We start from the raw sequence: 20732 nt of genomic DNA, 5'->3' as shown, positions 1-20732 counted from the left end.
AATTGGCTTAATACTAATAGCACATGCCAATACTCACTGACTTACTTAAAAGGTTATTAAAGATATATTAAGCCATTTGTGTCTGTAGCACTTGTTTAGTATCTTCTGCAGTTGTACAAGAGGACAGTCCTTTGGCAGCTTTCATCTTCAAACCATGCAGTTTAGGATAATTGCTTTTAATACTCAGCTACTGTTGGTTAAAATTTGTCTAAGGTAATAGGGCTAGAGTTAAATTTTAAATCTTTTGAGACCAAAAAAAAAAACAATGTACCAGGATAATACTATATTTTCTTGATATATCATTATTTTGTGCAGCCGTGAGTTCCAAATACTTCCTCAAGATTGAATTTACATGGGAAAAGGTTAGAACTTAGCAGAACACTTTCTGATAATAACTGCTTTATGGATTAGTCCGGTCTATATCTTTCTTTGCAAATGCCTTAGGGCTAACACATACAGCTACTGGGGGAAAGAAGCAAATTTGAACTAGATTGGGTTATTTCAGATAGCCTTCTCTGCTGAGAAAGGGCTTTGGAAGACTGTACAGGCTTGAAATGAATTTGTGAAAGCCAGCTGTCTTATCTAGAGCTGCCTCCTTTAGGATCAGAGTTATTTTGAAGTCTTCACCCAGTGGAAGGAGGACCTTTAATGTACCTTCATGTTTGTGTATGTGCACATTGATTCACATTCTCAGATTTGGCAATTGGAGGATTTTAGTCTCTTAATTCTATTTTTCAAAGTTAGCTAATTTTTGTTTTACTGGACACCTCTCTTCCTCTTAACAATTATTTGCTGTACTATTTATTAAATGAACTGCAGTAGTCAGTTTCTGCCTTTATGCCCTGTCAGCTTCCAAACACAGAGATCAGAGTAGTAACTACACAATTCAAGTACAGGTTTCTTGATTTGCTGAGTCAACATTGTAGAAGTAGATTAAGAAGGGTATAGTTTGGGCAGAGAAGGGGTTAGCACCTAGTGTAAGTGAAAGAATTCAGACACGCTTCTGACTCTGATTTCAGATTATTTACTTAGACTATACAAAAATCTTGCTTGCAGAAAAAAGCAGAAGAAGCTCACAAGATATTTGAAGGTCTTGGTCCAAAAGTTGAACTGGTAAGTTGTGCTTGGATTTGGTTTTGGTTTTGATTCCATCTCCCCCTTCCTTCCGCCTCCCTTTATGTCTTGCTAGTTGCTGTAATTCTGTTGTGATGAACAGATGTAGTTCTGTGTTTATGTATATAGGAACCGTGTGCTTAAATGCTCTGGTGAATTGGGGTTTGATGAACTGGTTGACGACATAAGTGTAATTTTGAAAACAGATTGGAATCTACTTGAGAAAACAGTTTGAAATATGAAAAAAAAATTAATACTGTTATATACATAACTAGTTATAATTTAATTTAAAATAACTTGTGCTTTGTGTTGAATATCTTCTAGTCCTTTCAAATTGCTGCATCTCAGATTGAGTGCACTGTTAGCAGAATACTAAAATATTGTTAAATACGTTGCATGTACTTTTAGAGTTACATACATTGAGACATCCTAAGTGTACCTTTTCTAATCCAAAATTGTAGCCACTTTACAACCAACCGTCAGACACAAAAGTCTACCATGAAAACATCAAAACGTAAGTGCTTTAATCTCTTGTTATTGTGCCTTTTAAGAGATCTACACTTGCTCCACTTCTTCAAATGTAGCTGTGTACTTACTGTTTTTTAGCGATATACTGTAAACCTCTTAGCTTCAGGGCTGAATTAAAATTACACTCCCCCAAAGTGTATCATCTTAAGCCAAATTTACTCATTTTAGCAAACTTTTTCTTGTGGTGAAAGAGAGCACCTAGCTTGAAATTCAAAGCTTTTGTGTCTCAATTGCATGTTCTACCTATCTTCAAGAATATTCTATCTGATAAAATACAGTATTACTTAGATGATTGCTTCATCAGGAATTTTCCCTCTGCTTTCTATACCCCAAAATAAATACTTTTCATAATAATGATCTGACATCTAGCATCTATTGGGCTTTGTTGAGTAGTTTTGAAGTGCTTAATTCTTACGTACTTTGTTCTAATTTTGTTTTCCAGAAACCAAGTGATGAGGAAAAAGCTAATACTGTTCTTTAAAAGAAGAAATCATGCAAGAAAACAACGGGTAATATTCCCATGTTTTTGTAAAAAGAGCACATACGAGTTGGTTTTCTGTCTGGATCCTTGACTTGCATCCTCAAACATCATGTAAATCCTGTTGATCAGAAAAAGATCTGAAGCTAAAATTCTGTTGATTTATTGGAAAATAAACTGCAGATTTACAACTGGTTTGTTGATTATTTGACTGAAAACCATCTAAAGTACAGTAAGGAAAAAGCTTTTCTTCTTAAAGAGTATGTATGAAACAGACCCAATGAAAATCTTTAACTGTCATGCCTGGCCTCTCTCTGAATGTTTTTTTTAGTATAGAAGCTATAATATCTGAAAGAAAATAGGGCAGATTTCTCATTTTTGAAGTCTGACAGCATTTTTAATCCAACTCGTATATGTTAGATACCAGTATTAATTGATCTAATGTTTTGGTTGCATGCTCTTGTAGCAAGTGGCATACAAAGTCAAAAGGCTTTTTTTGGGTGGTGTCTGAAAGATCGTTATTGTTATTGTGAATAGCAGAAGATTATGTGTTGAATTGGAAGATCCCACCGTGAAAATGTAATGAAGTATTTAAATTCTTACAGTCCAGGGGGCGGGGGGGGGTTAAATAGCAGCAGCTCCCTACATATGGCTGAGATTGAGGGTATACTGTGATCATTCCAACCCCATTCTGTTAATTAAACATTTCAAATAAATAAAAACCAAACCAATTCCACTAATGAAAAGCCTGGTACCAGGAGATGCGAGATTTCTGGAAGGCAGCAATAGCAGTTGTCAAGTACTGTTGTGATGTATAAAGCAAAGAAATAGTGCGTACTATTCAAAATCTGCATTTTTATATCCACTTCCTCACCTTCTCTCCTGAAAATTGGGTGTGTGTCGTCTTTAAAATGGAAGCCACTAGAGCAGGAAAAATATGATTGTTCATTCTGGGAGCCTACCCATGTTATGTGGACTGATGTCTTAGTGCATTTTTGTTTAGTTCAAGGTTTACTTTTGGAATTTAACAGGAACAGAAAATCTGTCAACGTTATGATCAGCTGATGGAGGCATGGGAGAAGAAAGTTGACAGGATAGAAAATAATCCACGCAGGAAAGCAAAGGAGAGCAAAACAAGAGAATACTATGAAAAACAATTTCCAGAAATTCGGAAGCAAAGAGAACAGCAAGAACGATTCCAAAGGTATTACCATGGATTTGAAATATTCCTACAAAACACATCTTAGAACTTCAGTTTTAGAATTACTTACAAGAAAATTGCTTCAGCTTAATGGTTGTTTCATACACATTGCTTTATTCCTTTAAAAGGAGCATCAGTGTATCATACAATATAAACTAAAATGTTCTTTCATTTGTTCACTGTGTTTCACGGCATTCAGCTCATTTCACTTCACATCTTCAGGATCTTCATGATTGCCCTTGTATATCCACTGTCTTACGTCTCAGCCTTTCCTGTCTGTCCCTGTCAGCTTTGTGCTGACTTCATCAGTTTGGTGTCCTGTTGGGCTGCTTTAGTGATATCCAAATTGGTGCTTTCCTATCCCCCTTTTTTAGATCTGTTCAAACCCCATGTTTTCCAAAAGAAATACGGAAAAGGGGGCAATTATCAAAGGCTCATAGGTTGTGGTGTTCAGTGAGACTCGTGAGTTAAGCTGCTGAAGCGCACAGAGAGATTTGTGGAGCGTCAGTTTAAAGTGAGCCTGTTCATTTTGGGCCTACGCCCTATTTTATCCTTCTATTTTTCTGTCACTGGGTGTCTCCATTACTCTTGTGTTTCATGATCCCTATATTCATTAGCATACACACTCAAAAAATCATTTGACTTCTTTAATTAACTTTTGAGTGATCTTTTGTTCTACTTGCCATATAATTTTATTCAAGACACATTTGCTTTTTGAATTATGTGGTTTTGCCTATGAAGTATTAAGTCCCTATTATTTAATTTTAATCTATCAGACACTTTTTAAATGGAAATCATACAAAAAGTCTTAAAAGGAATGAAGTGCAATTCATTTGAGAGTTCACTGTATCTACGGTACTGTAGGAAGTACATTAAAATTAGGTCAGGTTTGATTCAGTTGTGTTAAAATGTGTTTATCCAATGTTTGAAATCATTTTAATACACCTTTGAGAGTTCAAGCCCTATAAAGATTTAATCCTACCCATCTGTCTAAATCACCTTAATTCATAAAACATAGGAAAAGCATCTGGTTTGCAGTTTATCGTAAAGGCTGCAGGATCTGGCTTTGGGGAGTGAGGAAAAGAGGAAAAAGTAAACTGTTAGAATGGAAACAGCACTTCTGTCTATGAGAAGCTTTTTTGCTTTAAAAACACATCTCACCTTTGTAACTGCAAACTGCTTGGGAAGGGGCCATCTCTTTACATTGTATTTGTGTTCTCTAATGTAATAGCATCTTTGTTTATAGCTGTGCTCCTAATACTGTTGGTGTAGAAATACTAAGGGTTGGTTTGTTTTCTTTTTTTGATGGATTTCATGCAAACTGATTACTTCAGTAAAATCTTTGAGCAAATGAGGGTGTTAATGTCTCTCAGTGATATTTATCTCTGAAATGCTTTTTGATCCATGTGCCCTAGTGTATTATGATGTTCTTAAGTGTAAAGATCACTGGCTGAAAAATTCTTCCAAATTACAGCTCTCCCTGTTAGTTGAAAAGTTGAAAAATCCCTTTTATTGTGATGAGAACTCAGCACTGTGTAACTTGATTAAATTGGTGAAGTTTCATGGTTTTTCTTTAAAAAAATAAGCTGTTATTCAGTGTCTCAGATGTATTGATTAAGATGGTTATTTCTGTGCCACTGATGAGCATTTCTCATACTCAGCAGAAGCATATTAATGTGCCCTAAAACACATGCTTGCAATGGAATCACTGATAACACTCCTTGGATGTTGACTCAAGCATTCCCTTCCTGTGAGCTTTGCACATTTGCCTCTAAAACTGAGCAGTTGTTTGAATTTGCAGTACATGAACAGAGGTTGTACCCTGAGACTACTTATGAAAGATCAGTCCTAACTGATCTGGGAGACTGGTAACAGGATTTTAAGGAGTTCTGAAGTTTGTCATTGTTGTGTACCAAATAGGAAAGTACAGCTCTTTTACACTTTATCCTGGCTACTTCTGTTTTCCCCTTATTCTAGAGTTGGTCAGAGAGGAGCTGGACTTTCAGCAACTATTGCTAGAAGTGAACATGAGATTTCTGAAATCATTGATGGACTCTCTGAGCAGGAGGTGAGGGTATTTTCTGTACTTTGCTGTAGCAGCACAGCAAATAACTCAATATCCTTTTATTGGTGGTGAAAGGTCTCTTTCAGAGGGTTTATTTTTTTGATAAGAGAAAACTTTGGGGGCTGGTTTGAGAGAACCTATGGGAAGTTTGGTTTGAAACAGGTCTTACAAATACTTTTATGGAGATTTTTCTCCTGTATCTTGTGTTCATTACAGGCTTGTTACAACCTGGTTTTTCACAGCTCTAACAAATGTGAAAACTCTTCCTTTCTAAAACCCCACATCCTTTGAAACACTGTTTCCTTTAGCTGACTGTGTAAATGTTCATTGGGGTAGTGGCAACTTTTCTAGAAGGGTTAAGTGGACAAAAAGAAGTTTCAGACTAACTTGTGAATGTATACTGTGGTGGAGCTTTAAAGAGTTGTGTAATTCAAGAACTGTGAACATTAGAAGCAAGTTTCTGTATTCTTTACTTTTTCTTTTATTCTTTGCCTGCAGAATAATGAAAAACAAATGCGTCAGCTTTCTGTCATTCCTCCCATGATGTTTGATGCAGAACAAAGACGAGTGAAGTTTATTAATATGAATGGTCTGATGGAGGATCCCATGAAAGTCTATAAAGACAGACAATTCATGAATGTCTGGACCGACCATGAGAAAGAGATTTTTAAGGAAAAGTAATGGGCTTTCTTATCTTTTATTTTTATTGCATTGCAAATGACAGTTAAATGCCTAACCCCCCAGTAAACATCAGTTAAATCGGGAATGCTGAAGCTTTTGTGCAGTAATATTTGATAATATTCTTTGTTGGATACATGAAATGTTGTAAAAGTTTTAGACTTTGCCACTTATTTTTCAACTGAGTAGGCTCATCACATACATTTAGTCCCTAGATAAGAAATTCTCTCAAAAGTAACTGAGTTCTGTGATGAGATTAAAGCGAAAAGAGTAGGTATATGATCTCATTATATCAGCTAATTTTAAGTACTTAGTTTGAAATTTGCACAGTTCAAAACCTGGGCTTTTTTAGACTAATTTCAGTTGTGTAAATCAAAGGCTTGCTGATGGAACAGATTGTTTGGAAGTCTGCTTTGCTTATTTGATCATGAATTATGTTGTTAAACTTCAATAATTTCTGATTTACAAAAGGTTTGTCCAACATCCCAAGAACTTTGGTCTAATTGCTTCCTACCTGGAACGAAAGGTAAGACCTTTATTAAGTAGAGCCTAGGGTGGGCTCCTTTACTTTGCAAATGTAAGTCATTTATCCCAGCATCATTTTCTCTTCCTGGGAAAAAAAAATAAAGTCCAAAAAAAGTTAACTGCTTTGACAGGATTTTACAATATTTGATCAGTAACATAATCAGTGCATGCATGTGTCTAATAAGAGTTAGTGAAATGACACTGTTGACAACAATAAAAGAGAATGACGCTTCACTGAGTTTTGATCGTACTTTCTTTTTGAAGCAGGTAAGCTTCTTTAACTATCTCTGTGCTTAGGTAAGGATATAATTGGCTCTTCTGAACTACTGTGCTAACTCTAAGAAGTCTTGCCACCACCTTTCAAGTCAGTGAGAGCCTACTGCTGGCTGAATTAGTCTTTAGAACTAGTTTTACTCTTTAGAACTGATTTTGCAGAACTGGTATAAGAATTAATGGAGAATTAGGATTTGCCAAGACTTACTACAGAATCTTGAATACGTACGGCTGTCATGATAAATAAGAGCTTTCAAACTTGCAAGTTATCTACTATAGATTAAATCATGCAGACGAAAGTAGCCAAGGGATATTATGAATACATGAGACTTGTTTAACGCTATAATTTTATGCATAGTTATATTGTTATATTTGTGTGTGAATTCATTTCCCTGCTGAGTAAACAAACCTAATGGAATTTTATTTTAGTCTAGGGACTGAATAGTTTAAGTGTTGAGAGATAGTAAATACCAAGCCTATAGTATCTTACAGGAGTAAAACCTAATCTTGTTTTTTAATTCTTTTTCACTTTAGAATGTTCCCGACTGTGTATTATATTATTATTTGACCAAGAAAAATGAAAATTATAAGGCCCTTGTGCGAAGAAATTATGGTAAACGCAGAGGAAGAAACCAGGTATCTAAAATTTATTCGTCACTTGGGTATTGTTATTCTATGGTTTCATATTTACAACTGCCTTACTGTCTGATACAGCAAGTATATTACATGCAGGGGGTGGGAGGTGAAGGAAAATAATCATTTTTTATTTACTGCTTTTTTTCCCTTTTTTAAATGTAAGTAATCATGACCTCAAAGGTGTTCTTGGTTGGTTTGTTTGTAATTCTGTGGAATATCTCCTTCCTATGCACATTTGTGTGACTTTTTAATATGACAGTTCATTTTATGGACCCTGCCATAGACATTGTATTGAATCCATCATTAAATCCTGTGTTGGGACCAACAGAAATTAGGTTTAGCGTATGACTTACAGTGGGCAAAATATAATCACTTCATAATCTCAGTGTTTGTCAAAAGGCAGAAATTAATAGTAATGTTTACTTGGTGGTCAGGCTCAAAGTCCAACTGGATTTCTCAATCCATAAGTTGTTTGTTTTTCTTGGATAATTCATAGAAACCAGAAAGATTTTGGTTACACCCCTGTACACAAGGGCATAGATTTGTGAATTTAGCTCACTAAAAAAGGGAAACACAAGGTGCTCTGCCTGACTTTGTAACTGCTCCTGTGAATGCTAATTTATATGTAAATAACTCGATGTGTGAGTAGGAACACTGAAGCTGCTGTTTGTACAACTCCAGTTACTTGCTCTTTGAATTTTACCAGGGTTATAGGTCTTAATTGCTAGTTGTTGATCCACATGAAGTATTACAGCAGATGACTAAAATTTGGGCAACTGCTAGACAGGCTTCATGTGTTCTCTGTTAAGGGTGAAGATAAGTGTCAGGCTTCGTAGGTCTGAAGAATGTTGGTGTGTACTTGAAAACTCAAGAAAATACTCTAAGCCTTCTAAATGGCAAATTTTACTGTATCTGGAAGCTTAAATTCAGAAGTATTGTCATTATTGTCTAGTAATGCTGTAGTAAGGAATTGCATAGTACCAAAAATCGTACTTGCATTTCTTAATTTCATTAATGATTAATTACCAACATCTGTAACAGCTAGTAAAAAAAGAACTTGGGAGTGTTGAACTGCCTTGCTTGCCAGAACTTTTATCTCACGGTTGCAGAATGCAGTTCATCCCCCTTCTCCCTCCTGTGCCCCAGCTTTGAAGCTGATATTTTTCATATCTCTGAGCAGCAACCTGAAACTTCCTTGCTGATCAGCAAAGGCAAGTCATGTAAGATTTATGATCTGCTTCAAGATGAGCTTATGCCAGTAACGGGTGCTTCAGTTTATAACTCATAATAGTTCATATATTTTAGTAAATTAGAAGGCAAGCAAGTGCAGTATTGCAGTGGAGAAGATATTAATCATGGTAATGATGGTGAAATCCTTCAGAGAATGTAGTGAGTACAACTTGACTCGAGTTTCAGTGTGGACACCTTTACTTTGGAGGAGCTAAATGCTTAATTGCAACCCATCAATAGATGTAAAGCTTATTAAATTCTGATACTATTTTGTGTCCTCAGATATGTCTAGGAAGGGCTTTTTATAAAATGCTACCTAAACTCTTCCAGAATGTTCACTGAGACAACTAACAAGTGTGTCATAAACCAAATATGACCCTTCAAATGAAGGGCAAGTTTTTAACGGATTATCAGAAGAAAGCATGGCTATATGATGCTTTTGCATTGATAATAGAGAATTCCTTAAATACTTCCTTGAATTGAGGTTCTCTCTGAGTAAAGTTTCTCCTAGAGAAGCAGTGGTGGGTCAGGGCTGTGTTCTTGTGTTCTGGCTGCCTGCTCAGCACAAGTGCATGGCCGCAGATGGAGCCGTGTGCCTTCAGAGCAGCTGGTACATCCAGTGATGTGACGAGACAGAAATTCGCTGGATGTCTGTGCCGGCCAATCAAGCCTGGCTCGGTGGGGATTACCTCTGGTGACTCCGGTGAGATTAGAAGGTTGTATGTGAGATGGGCAACTCTGCTGTAGGCAGCTTAAGTGGCAGAATGACACAATTTCCTGGAATAAACACGTTGCTGGGTCAGGCGGCCTCTGCTAAAGAGCTGTGTGATGTCGGTGCTGGTGTGGGTTTTGTCCTTTTGAATTGAGCCCTGAGTTAAAGCCCGTCCCCTGGCCTGGATAGTAAAAGTTGTAATCAACAGATGAATGTGCAGGTACGTCGCCGACCGAGGCTTCCACTGTTTTAAGGTTTGTGTTTAACCTGCACTTGACCTGTTGGTATGCATGTTAAAAAAATTCACTGTGAAATAGAGAACCCTGTTATTTGCAAAGTGTGATGTTAAATTACTCAGGCAAAAAGAACAGAGAATTTTCAGCAACTTTTCTAAATAGATTATATGTAAAATACAAATTTTATTTTTTAAATATTTTCTTTTGTTCTTGAAAATGCGTTTTTTAACTCTGCTTTTGAGGCCAATCTAGCACGATGGAAATAAATTATCTTAGCGTGTCTCTGACATCTTGTTCTTGCATAATCAAGTAATGGCAGCATCTTAAATGCTAATCATTTGCAGGAAAATGATAGTGGTTAGTGTTTGGGCTTTCTGCTCCAGTTCACATGATTAAAATGTCAAAACCAAGGCCTTTTTGTGACTATTTCCAGCCTCAGTTTTGTTAGTGAAACACTGACACCTGCTGCTGCACTTACAGGAAGGCTGGTTCTTCTGTTGAAAAAGAAAAGCCTATTTTGAGGAATTTTTCAATGGATTGTAAAATCTGAGTTAATGAAGTCCTAGATCAGCAATCTCATAGTTCTCTGTCAGTGTTTTTCCGTGAATTGCCAAGCGTACTTTGGGAAATTGTTTGAAATGTAGCTTTATATAAATATTACATATATCTTGCTTTTTGAAGTTGATTTGCAGAGTCTAATGCCTGGTAAGGAACAGATTGGTTCTGCACAGACCATATTTGAATGAGACCATCTGGGTATTGCAGTTCTTCTGAATGGATGACTCATTAAAGGCAGTGTTTTTTTAACCCATTCAAACCCCTTTAGTTTAAACTCCTGTGTGGCTATATCCAACTCCCCACCTTCTCTTATATTCTGTAGTTTCTTATGAAAACATATTTAAAGAATATGTCAGAATTTCAACTGTAATCATTCATTTTAAATAAGCTTAGTTATTTTCAGAGAGGAGGAAGAGAGTGCTTTCTTCCTCCTCCCACTTCCTTTGCCTTTAAATGGAGGCCTGCCTGCTAAAACCTCACCTGCAGCCTCAGTTTCTTTTCTCAATCTTTCTGTATGGTGCCTCGTACAGAAAGGTTGGATTTTTTTGTGGCGCTCGAGTCATCACCTTGTTACAGAGACTCTTCAGCATGAATGTGCAGTATGGATTTAACATCAGATGTTTGATGGGTTGCTGGCATTTGAGGCCCATCACCAGTATTCATTCATGTGTTGTTTGCTTCATATAAGGGTTCTGGTAATTTAGGGAGTAGGCTACTACACGGTTTATCTAGTGCTAACCAACTGCTCCTTGGGATTTTAGTCTGGAGAGGAAGAGGTTTGCAAGTGAGCTATGGACATAGAAATGCAGCAGTGTTGGAAATGAGATGCTTTGGCCATGAACGGATACATCATTATGGATGGCAAAAAGCAATATTTAGTCTACTAAATATATTTTAGGGAGGATAACAACACTAAAACTTAATGAAACCTTTTCTGTACCCACATTTGATAGATCTTTCCTGATACTTTTTGTTTGGCTTTCCCTGTATGAGTAGTGGCTTTTTTTCGAATGCTTTCTTAAAACATCACAGGATACTTGGCTTGCCTAATGTTAGGCCACCTCTAACAGTGAAGTCAGACAGGGAATGCAAAAGCTTTTTTTGTGTGTGATAGGGAATAGCAAAAACAATGCCACAGTTTTTGTACAATTTTTTTTTTTTTTTTAATTTTTAGATTTATTTACTTATTTTTTTAGCACTGTAAGGGACCATGTTGGGAATTCTTTGTGATCACATTCAGTAAGAGAATTTTCTTCTATTAATTCCTGTTTGCACCTTTTGGAAAGTTTAAATCAAATTTGTGTGCTTTCTAAAATAAGATACCCTTGCACATGGTAGTCATCTGAATTGTTTTGAAAGACAAGGAGTGAGAGTCTCTTAACAAGGAATGTGTAGTGTTTTGTGTTGTTTTCCTTAGGATAAGAACGGGCGATTTGTCATTTGTCAGTGCTTAATGTGCTCGTAAAACTATGATCTCAATAGAGACTACAGTTAAAAAAAAAAAATAAAAGTCTAGGCTATAATTTTCCTTCTGCAAATTCACTGGAAGCCTAAATCTAAAAAGCGTGACCCAATTTTTTGAACATTTATATTTCTTAATTACTAACGACAGCGTTGAGAAGGTGACTTAGAGTTGGTCGTAATTTTCATGCTATGAGATCTGCTTCCAAGTTGTGAGCTATCATGTTTCACTGTTTCAAAATGGACAACGTTAAAAATAAAATTTGAGAGGAGCAACAGCATTACTATGCAAGATGTTGGTCAGACCTCTCATTTTTAGTGTGGCATAGAAGAGCACATGTAATAGTTGACACATGTACGTGTATGTTGTAACCTCTTTGCTCACTTTCAAAAGAAGCTTGTATGAGGTGCTGCATCTTTGTGTGATCAAGTTGTTATAATACATAAATGGCATTTCATTTCAGCAGCAAATTGCTCGTCCTTCTCAAGAAGAAAAGGTAGAAGAGAAGGTAGAAGAGGAAAAAGCAGACAAAGCAGAGAAAAAAGAGGAGGAAAAGAAAGATGAGGAAGAAAAGGATGAGAAGGAGGAATCTAAGTAAGTATATGGACTGAAAATGCATTCATTCAGCCTACATTGCATTTTTCTATTTTGCAAGGATCAGAAGGATTCGCATTAGCCTGCAGTGAAATCTGGACTGAAAACTGTTCCTATTTAGGTTAGGGTTTGTGCATTAAACAATTTTTTTAGGTGTCTGAATTTCTCTGTCTTGCTGAACTAATCAGAGTGGTGGAAAAAGCCATGGGATTATTTTTTTTGCACATGTAATAATATTCATAACTTGTTGGTTTAAACTTTTTTTTTGCATCACAGTTCATATTTTCTTTGAAGTTGATTATATGTATCTGTGTTATTCTCTAGCAACTCTAAACTGTGGGCAGTAAGTGAATTCTGTTTCACTAAAGGCGTCTTTTGGAGTTTTGTTTGTGGTTTGGTTTGGATTTATGGGAGTTTTTTACATTGGTATTCAGGAATAGCTGTCCACGATGGCTATCTGAATGTGACTGAATTCTATTTTAACTAATCCCAGAGAGAATACCAAAGAAAAGGACAAAACTGAAGCTGCACCAGAGGAAACGGAGGAAAGGGAGCAGGCTGCTCCTAGGGGCCGAAAAACTGCCAATAGCCAAGGTCGTCGTAAGGGCAGAATCACCAGATCAATGACAAATGAAGCTGCACAAGCAAATGCTGCTGCAGCTGCAGCCACTGAAGAACCACCTCCACCTCTTCCACCCCCACCAGAACCTTGTGAGTAGCATTTATAGGACACTCGGGGACCCATCTGGTCATCAGGCTATTCACTGACATCAAGCCCTTTTCTGTACATCTTTTTTCTTAGGGTTGCTTGTATTTTGTGGCTGTGTGGTACTGTTAAACTTCATGAGTGTGACTTCATGAATAGTATATATGTAATCAGATGACTGTTAGAATCGTGTGGGGGTTGGAAAAGGTAGTTTGACTGTATTTTCTCTCTTCACAGAGTTAATGATGGATCTGTAGAGATTCAAAAGCATTTGACACAGATTTACTTAGACGCTGTAGCTCACAGAGGATATTGTTAAATAAGTAGGCCTGATATTTGAGGACTTTCAGGAGTTTCATAAGCTGAAATAGATCCGAGTAGGTTGTTTTTTGTTGTTTCTGCATTGGATGGCAAGAGGCTTCTTTAAAATAAAACGTGGCTTTCTTGGCACATGGTTAAAAAAAAGACTGCTGCGTTTGAATGCATTTCTGAAAAGACTAACATAATTGGTGGTGGTGCAGAAATACCAGCAAACAGAGTACCTTGTGGCTAGTAAATAATTACCCAGGATGGCAGGGCAGGTTTGGTTGTGTTGTTTTTTCTTGCAGTGTTCTGCTGTGGCAGTTTGCTCCTGGTTCCTCAGCTCTTTTGTTGCTCAGATATTCTGAGTATTCTAAAGAACAAAGTGGGTAAATCAGTTCTTATTTAACTGTAAACATCAGAGATTGTTATAGACATTCTTGCTCAGTTGATGTGGTGGGATTTTGTCAGCAGCTAGACTAAGGCACTAGTGGGCTTTTTTCTTTTTTTTTAACCATTTTTGAGGTGTTCTCTGGAAAATCCAAAACAGGTTTTCAATAGATCAGATGCTTTAGAGTGTCCTACCTTTTATTATTTTTTGATGAAAGTTGTGGAAAGATCCATGTTGCATGCTGTGCATAATGGCATCATTTATGAAAAGGAAATGGAGGCTGTGGCAGCTTAATGCCATACAGAAATTTAAACAGAATGATACAAATCCAGATATGTGAAAGAGAACTATTTTGTGTTGAATTCTACTTAGTTTCATGCTTGTTTTTACTTAATATTTTTTGGTTTTCTTTTATTTTTCATTGAGGTGGTTCCTGCTAAGCAGCTTTCTTAAATTACTTGAACAAGTCTTAATGTAAATAGATAGTTGGCTGGGGGATGCATGATTGCCATAATAGTGAATCCTGGTCCTTTCTCTGATCAGTGGGTTTTTTTTTTCTTTTTCAGCTTCTTCAGAGCCTGTGGAGACATCCCGCTGGACAGAAGAAGAAATGGAAGTTGCTAAGAAAGGTAAACCTTGTAAAGCTTTTGACTTACGTCTGAACACTTGTTTTCACACAATTACAATAATTTCCTGAACTACAGAATATGAGTGCTGTGATATTTTGCAGCACTACCCTGAATGAATAACTCAAGATTTGCAGAAAAAAAGCAAACATCTTTAACAGGCAAAATCAGTTTTTTGAGATATACATTGACTATTTTCATATGGCTTACTTAAAACTGTTTGATGTTGTACTTGGTCCATGGAATACAACATGGACTCACACATGTCCATGTTGTGAAGATGTGTGTGTCATGTAACTTCTTAAAGTAATGTGCTCCTGTATAAGACATTCTGTTCATAGAAAAGCTAATGTAGTTTGTAACTTGTCTATTCATAGAATCATAGAATAGTTAGGGTTGGAAAGGACCTTAAGATCATCAAGTTCCAACCCCCCTGCCATGGGCAGGGACACCTCGCTCTAAACCGTATCACCCAAGGCCTCGTCCAGCCTGGCCTTGAGCACTGCCAGGGATGGAGCATTCACAACCTCCCTGGGCAACCCATTCCAGTGCCTCAGCACCCTAACAGGAAAGAATTTCCTCCTTATATCCAGTCTAAACTTCCCCTGTTTAAGTTTTAACCCATTACCCCATGTCCTATCACTACAATCCCTAATGAGGAGTCCCTCCCCAGCATCCCTATAGGCCCCCTTCAGATACTGGAAGGCTGCTATGAGGTCTCCACGCAGCCTTCTCTTCTCCAGGCTGAACAGCCCCAACTTTCTCAGCCCGTCTTCATATGGGAGGTGCTCCAGTCCCCTGATCATTCTCATGGCCCTCCTCTGGACTTGTTCCAACAGATCCATGTCCTTTTTATGTTGAGGACACCAGAACTGTACACAATACTCCAAGTGAGGTCTCACAAGAGCACAGTAGAGGGGCAGGATCACCTCCTTCAACCTGCTGGTCACGCTCCTTTTGATGCAGCCCAGGATATGGTTGGCTTTCCGGGCTGCAGGCGCACACTGCCAGCTCATGTTCATTTTCTCATCAACTAGCACCCCCAAGTCCCTCTCCGCAGGGCTGCTCTGAATCTCTTCTCTGCCCAACCTGTAGCTGTTTGCCAGATACTGTTACCTGTAAAATATCATTTGGCAGATACTGTTACCTGTAAATTTTATGCATAAAATCAGCATTTTAGCAGAAAATTTTTACATATCATCAGCAGCAAAGAGTTAAGTTTGAAGGCTTCATAAGCGGGCATTCAGGTTGACACCATTTTTTTTCCCTCCGTAAGTAGTTATCAAGTACATTGTTATAGTGAGAATTCTCTTAAGGACACTACAGTACTTCTGTATCTTACTGTCCCATAGATATTTATTTAGGGTTTTGAGAGCTGAATTATATATCATAGTAAATATTGATTCTTGTATGTTGGAACAGGTCTAGTGGAACATGGACGAAACTGGGCAGCAATTGCCAAAATGGTTGGGACAAAAAGTGAAGCTCAGTGTAAGAACTTTTACTTCAACTATAAAAGGAGACACAATCTGGACAGCCTACTCCAACAGCACAAACAAAAGGTAAGGATGATGGGTGCTGAATATTTTGCAAGGGAAAACTTGGCATCTTTCTGAAGTCATTCATCATGCTTCACTAAGACTGTTTTGCAGTCACCACTTGGATCTTTGTTGTGACACGCATCTCCTAGAAAAGGTGGCTGCCCCTCACTGACCTGTGACACTAATCAATTCTTGCTTTAACGTTCAATAGAAAATTTTCTATCAGAACACTCAAGCCTGAAGAATTCTTTAGTGCTCTGAAAACCACATTCCTCATAAGTACATCAGCAACTATAGAGATTCAGGTCATCACTATAAAGCAGTTACCTTGAAACACAGTAATCACTAACCTTGCAAAATGGAGCAAGAGAATTGGCAGAAGCCCGGGAACTGAAAGTTTTGGGGCATTAGAGTGGAATTCTGAGTGTTGAACTCCTTTAAAATCAGCGTTATCCTAGTCTTCTCTCACTTAAGTGAAAGCGTCATTATCGGTGTTTGCTGCAGTACTTCTGTTGTCCGCCAAACCTATCAGCAAAAGCTGGCCTGAGATTCAAAGTGTGCTCTTGTGAATGAATCTGTGCTAAACAGAGTTTGTCTTTCATTTCAGCCTCAGATTGATAAATGAGAATGCATGTAAAATGAAATAATATTTGCAAACCTAACTGCTGTGTTTTTACCAGTCTTCACGAAGGCCCCGTGAGGAGCGAGATGTATCACAGTGTGAGAGTGTAGCTTCAACTGTGTCAGCTCAGGAGGATGAAGATATTGAAGCATCTAATGAAGAAGAGAATCCAGAAGACAGTGAAGGTAACTTTTTTCCTGAAAGGCAACTTGTGCATGCACAGAAAGGGACCTATGTTTTGTGCCAATTATGTGCTCAGAAAGTTATGTTCCACTTCATAATGTAATGCTCAAATACATACGGCTAAATGTGGTTATTTTTGTTTTTAGTTGTTGGTATTGTTTTAAGCTGCAGTGTGTATGTGTGCAATTCAGCAAGCTGTCCATTTCTACAAGTGAAAATTAATTACTGGTTTTACAGTTGATAGGTTAAAAATGATGAATCCTTATTGCATCCATTTTCTTTAACAAATGTTAAAATATTGATGTTGGAACTAGATAGTCTTAAGGTCCTTTCCAACCCAAACCATTCTATGATTCGATGATGTGGTTCTAAGGAATGAAGAATCATATCAGAAGATAAGACTTGAATATGTCATCTTTGTTCTAGGTGTTGCCATAGTTTTTCATAAATGTTTCTATTTTTCTAAAAGCTATCTATAATATAATGGAGTTCATGAACTAGGCTGAAGAGAGGAGGAAGGTTCTTTACTACAAAAATCAATACCCTTCTATAACTGGTATCTAGGTGTCAATGCTGTTTACACTTTCACAGTGCAAAGAAGGAATTTTCAATAAAACAGTGGTGATTCACAAAGGAAGTAAGCTAGAACTGTTAACTTAGAGCAAGATTTGCAAGTCAGCATGTCTACAGGTATGACTGATTTTCTTGTAAAACTTTCGTTTTCACCAGGTGCTGAAAATAGTTCTGATACAGAAAGTGCTCCATCCCCAACTCCAGCAGAACCTGCTAAACCAAGTGAAGAAACTCCCTCTGAGAGCACTGCTTCAAAAGTAACCCCTGAGGTGACAACAGAGCAAGAACCTACCATTAAACCTGCAGCCAGCACATCTCCCTCTTCAACAACCCAAAGTGTATCAGCAGCTGAAAATCAGAACCCTGAACCACAGGTTAAGGAAGAAATAAATAATGAGGCAGAAGAGCCTATGGAAGTTGACAGTAGAAGCCATCCGGTTGAAGCTAAGCCTGTGATTACTCTCCCAGTGCATACCAAAGTAGAACCTGTAGAGACTGAAATGAGGCTACCAGAGAATATTCAAGTGAAAATAGAGAGTGATACCAAAGAGAGGGAAATGGAGAAACCCAAGGAAAAGTCAGAACCAGAGGAAATGGACTATAGTCTGTCACAACAGGTTAATACAGCAAGACAAGAATCCCATTCAGATAATGATTCAAGTGCCACCTGTAGTGCTGATGAGGAAGTTGATGGAGAACCTGATAGACAAGGGTGAGTTTAATTATTTAGCATTCAAATATTGCCATCTATTATTTTTATAGTGTGATTGGTTAGTGTGGGACAGTTTATGGGCTCTCCATTCCCTTTAGTAAAAAAACTGTTTGAATGTAAAACCAGAAATGTGCAGATGAAGTTGTAATTGATTCTTGCTCTCACAGTTTAGTAGAATGCATGCAAAACTCCTTGAATTTGACAGGGAAAACAGCCTGAATATATCTTTTAGTAGGTGATGAAAATTGCTTAAAAAAAGATAATAACCTAGGGGCATAAAATATTGACATTTTAGTTACCTTTTAACATTCCCTGTTTATTTGCTTGTATAACCTCTGGAGTCCTGCACCCAGTTACTGTCATAGAGCCGCGCTGTATCAATCAGTAGAACTGAATCTCTTGAAGGCTCTGAATGATAGAGTAGTGGAAGTATTTCTCACTCTTGCCAGTCAGTGTCCCTAAATTCATGGGCAACTGTCCTGAGAAATGGATGGCCACTTTCTTCAGTGTCTTCGTGTAAATTACCTAGTTCCTGGAAACTTGGCCCTAAACATTCTGGATAATCCACATGAGTATATAGGGCTGTAAATGGACAACACTGCATGTCTTTGGAACCATTTATCTTTTGGGGATGGTTGACCACTGATAATTTTTGAAGTCTTTTTAGTATTCTCTTGGTGCAATTCCTGTGCAACCATGGCATAACACCAGACCCTGTACCCCTCCCTCTCAGTGGCCTTAATATACACACAGTACCAAGTTAAATGTCAAAAGTATCCAGTGTCATTGTTCTGCATGTGGTCTGTGGAAAAGTGCAGTTGATGGTGTTTTTACACTCTCTTTCATTTTCAGACATCAGCTTTCCACTTCACAAATATATTAGTCCTCCATGTGAAAGTAGTCTGTTGTATACTACTCTTCTTTTATTTCCTGTTCTATATTTAGTGTTTCCTATCTATTTTTTTCCCCAAAATTATTCTTTATAAAGAAGGTTGCATTGTTGCAGTACTTTGCATACAGAAACTGCATACATGAATTTCTGGTATGGAGGTTCTCAACACTTCTTTTGGTGTTTCTGTGTATTATAGAAATACAGCAGCATCTGTTGCCGCTTCTACCGGATGTGCTGTGGGACAAAACAGACATTATTCTGATCATTCAGCTATTCGTCCAGTGTTCTAAATGTGTTGGTTTTTAGTAAGCTGAGAGGCATACTTTTGCCTCTAAATTTATTAAGATGTTTAATCTTTGTCTTTATGGTGATTTTTTTTTAACTTCATTCTGTCTCCCATTCCAGTATCTTCAGCAGGGAGTCAAAGCCCTCACTATTAAATCCCACTGGGTCAATACTGGTATCATCCACGATAAAGCAAGGGCAGATGGACCTGCAACAGCTTCACCACCGAGCTGCCGTCATACCACCTATGGTATGGGCTTTTTAGGTGATATTTGAAGGAGTATCTGTTGTCCCTAAAACTATTTGCAATACTACAACAGCAAACAATTGTGAACAAATGAAGAAATACATCATTTGCTTTGTTATCATACTTTTGAGGGGGGGAAATAAATTAAATACACAAGTAGTAGCTTACAAAACAAGTGTGGGTCACTTGAAACGCTCATACATAAACTGCAGCTGCTGCAGTGGAGTCATTGAGCAAGATAGTTACTTTAGTAAGTACCTGTATTAATGTACTTGATGCTAATACCTTCCTGCCCTTGTAGGTTTCTTGCAGTCCCTGTACTGTTCCCGTTGGAACACCAGTGAGTGGTTATGCGCTGTATCAACGGCACATTAAAGCAATGCATGAGTCAGCGCTGCTGGAAGAGCAACGCCAGAGGCAGGAGCAGCTGGATATGGAGTATCGAAGTGCTGTAAGCCCTTGTGGTACTTCCAAGAGCCCTAATGAGTGGGAAGGTAGGCGTTTTCACATCTGTCACGGAAACAGCCCTGCATTTTATGTCTCTGTGTTACAATGCTACCTCATTTAAGAATGGAAGTGTACCAATAATTAAGTACTTTTTGATGGCGTTTGATTAAAAGTACCTGTCTGCTACAGAGAACCTGCTGCAGTTACAGCGTTGTTACAAATACCATGTAGCCCCTTTAGATAAGGCAGAAAAAAATGGCTCTATTTGAGTGAAATTCAAACACAGAATCATAGAATAGTTAGGGTTGGAAAGGACCTTAAGATCATCAAGTCCAAGCCCCCTGCCATGGGCAGTGAGAGAGATTGAGAAAGATTAGGTTTGTAGGTGAGAGGAATCAGATAAGTGCATGTTCTGGGGGAGCACCTTTCAGAAACCTAAGACGAAGATGGGAGAGAATTGGTAAAGGAGTATGAGCACAATTAAAAGGAATGTTTTACTGCACTGGAGTACATACATGGACATTGAACCGTGGAGTAGGGCATGAAAGAACTGTCATACTCCAGCCTGTCTGTTCTCAGAAGGGCTGCATGAAAGGTTCTCCTGGGGGTATGATGGTTGGTTGCTTTTGTATGTATAGAGGCTATGTGAAGTAAAGGTTTGAAGTGAACTCTGCAATCTAGACCTGTGTTTCCTGAATGTGGCTCTTAGTGTGACCTCAAGTAGACAACAATGCTGAAACTGTTCACAGAATGTGTCAGGGTGACTAAGTAAGGATGTATTTGTTACAGTTGCTGGTTACAGAAACGTGATTCACATGGAGATTGTAGATGTTACACTGTCCAAATTGCTGCTTAAGAGGCACAGGATGCGTTTATTAGCTTTCCTTATAAACGTTCATATTATGGGTTTTCTCTGGG

General features: G+C 37.8%; 1 protein-coding gene across 1 annotated transcript in view; it reads left to right on the top strand.

Annotated features, from left to right (window-relative positions):
* The window catches only part of NCOR1 (nuclear receptor corepressor 1), a 67631-nt gene that overhangs the window by 23663 nt on the left and 23236 nt on the right, over window positions 1-20732 (top strand). The window contains exons 7-22 of the mRNA XM_061363556.1: window positions 1057-1113; window positions 1575-1627; window positions 2084-2150; window positions 3151-3323; window positions 5298-5388; window positions 5884-6062; window positions 6535-6589; window positions 7396-7497; window positions 12162-12289; window positions 12783-13000; window positions 14253-14315; window positions 15735-15874; window positions 16534-16660; window positions 17388-17943; window positions 19241-19370; window positions 19669-19861. Of these exons, the coding sequence (XP_061219540.1) occupies window positions 1057-1113; window positions 1575-1627; window positions 2084-2150; window positions 3151-3323; window positions 5298-5388; window positions 5884-6062; window positions 6535-6589; window positions 7396-7497; window positions 12162-12289; window positions 12783-13000; window positions 14253-14315; window positions 15735-15874; window positions 16534-16660; window positions 17388-17943; window positions 19241-19370; window positions 19669-19861 (2332 nt within the window). The remainder of the gene's footprint in view (window positions 1-1056; window positions 1114-1574; window positions 1628-2083; window positions 2151-3150; window positions 3324-5297; window positions 5389-5883; window positions 6063-6534; window positions 6590-7395; window positions 7498-12161; window positions 12290-12782; window positions 13001-14252; window positions 14316-15734; window positions 15875-16533; window positions 16661-17387; window positions 17944-19240; window positions 19371-19668; window positions 19862-20732) is intronic.

Source organism: Neopsephotus bourkii, unplaced genomic scaffold (genome assembly GCF_033783945.1).
Source record: "Neopsephotus bourkii isolate Nb327-2 ecotype Australia unplaced genomic scaffold, CSIRO-AGI_Nbou_v1 NB_1154, whole genome shotgun sequence".
Lineage (NCBI taxonomy): Eukaryota > Metazoa > Chordata > Aves > Psittaciformes > Psittacidae > Neopsephotus > Neopsephotus bourkii.
The sequence above is the reverse complement of the archived record's forward strand: the minus strand, read 5'-3'. Positions and strand labels throughout refer to the sequence as shown.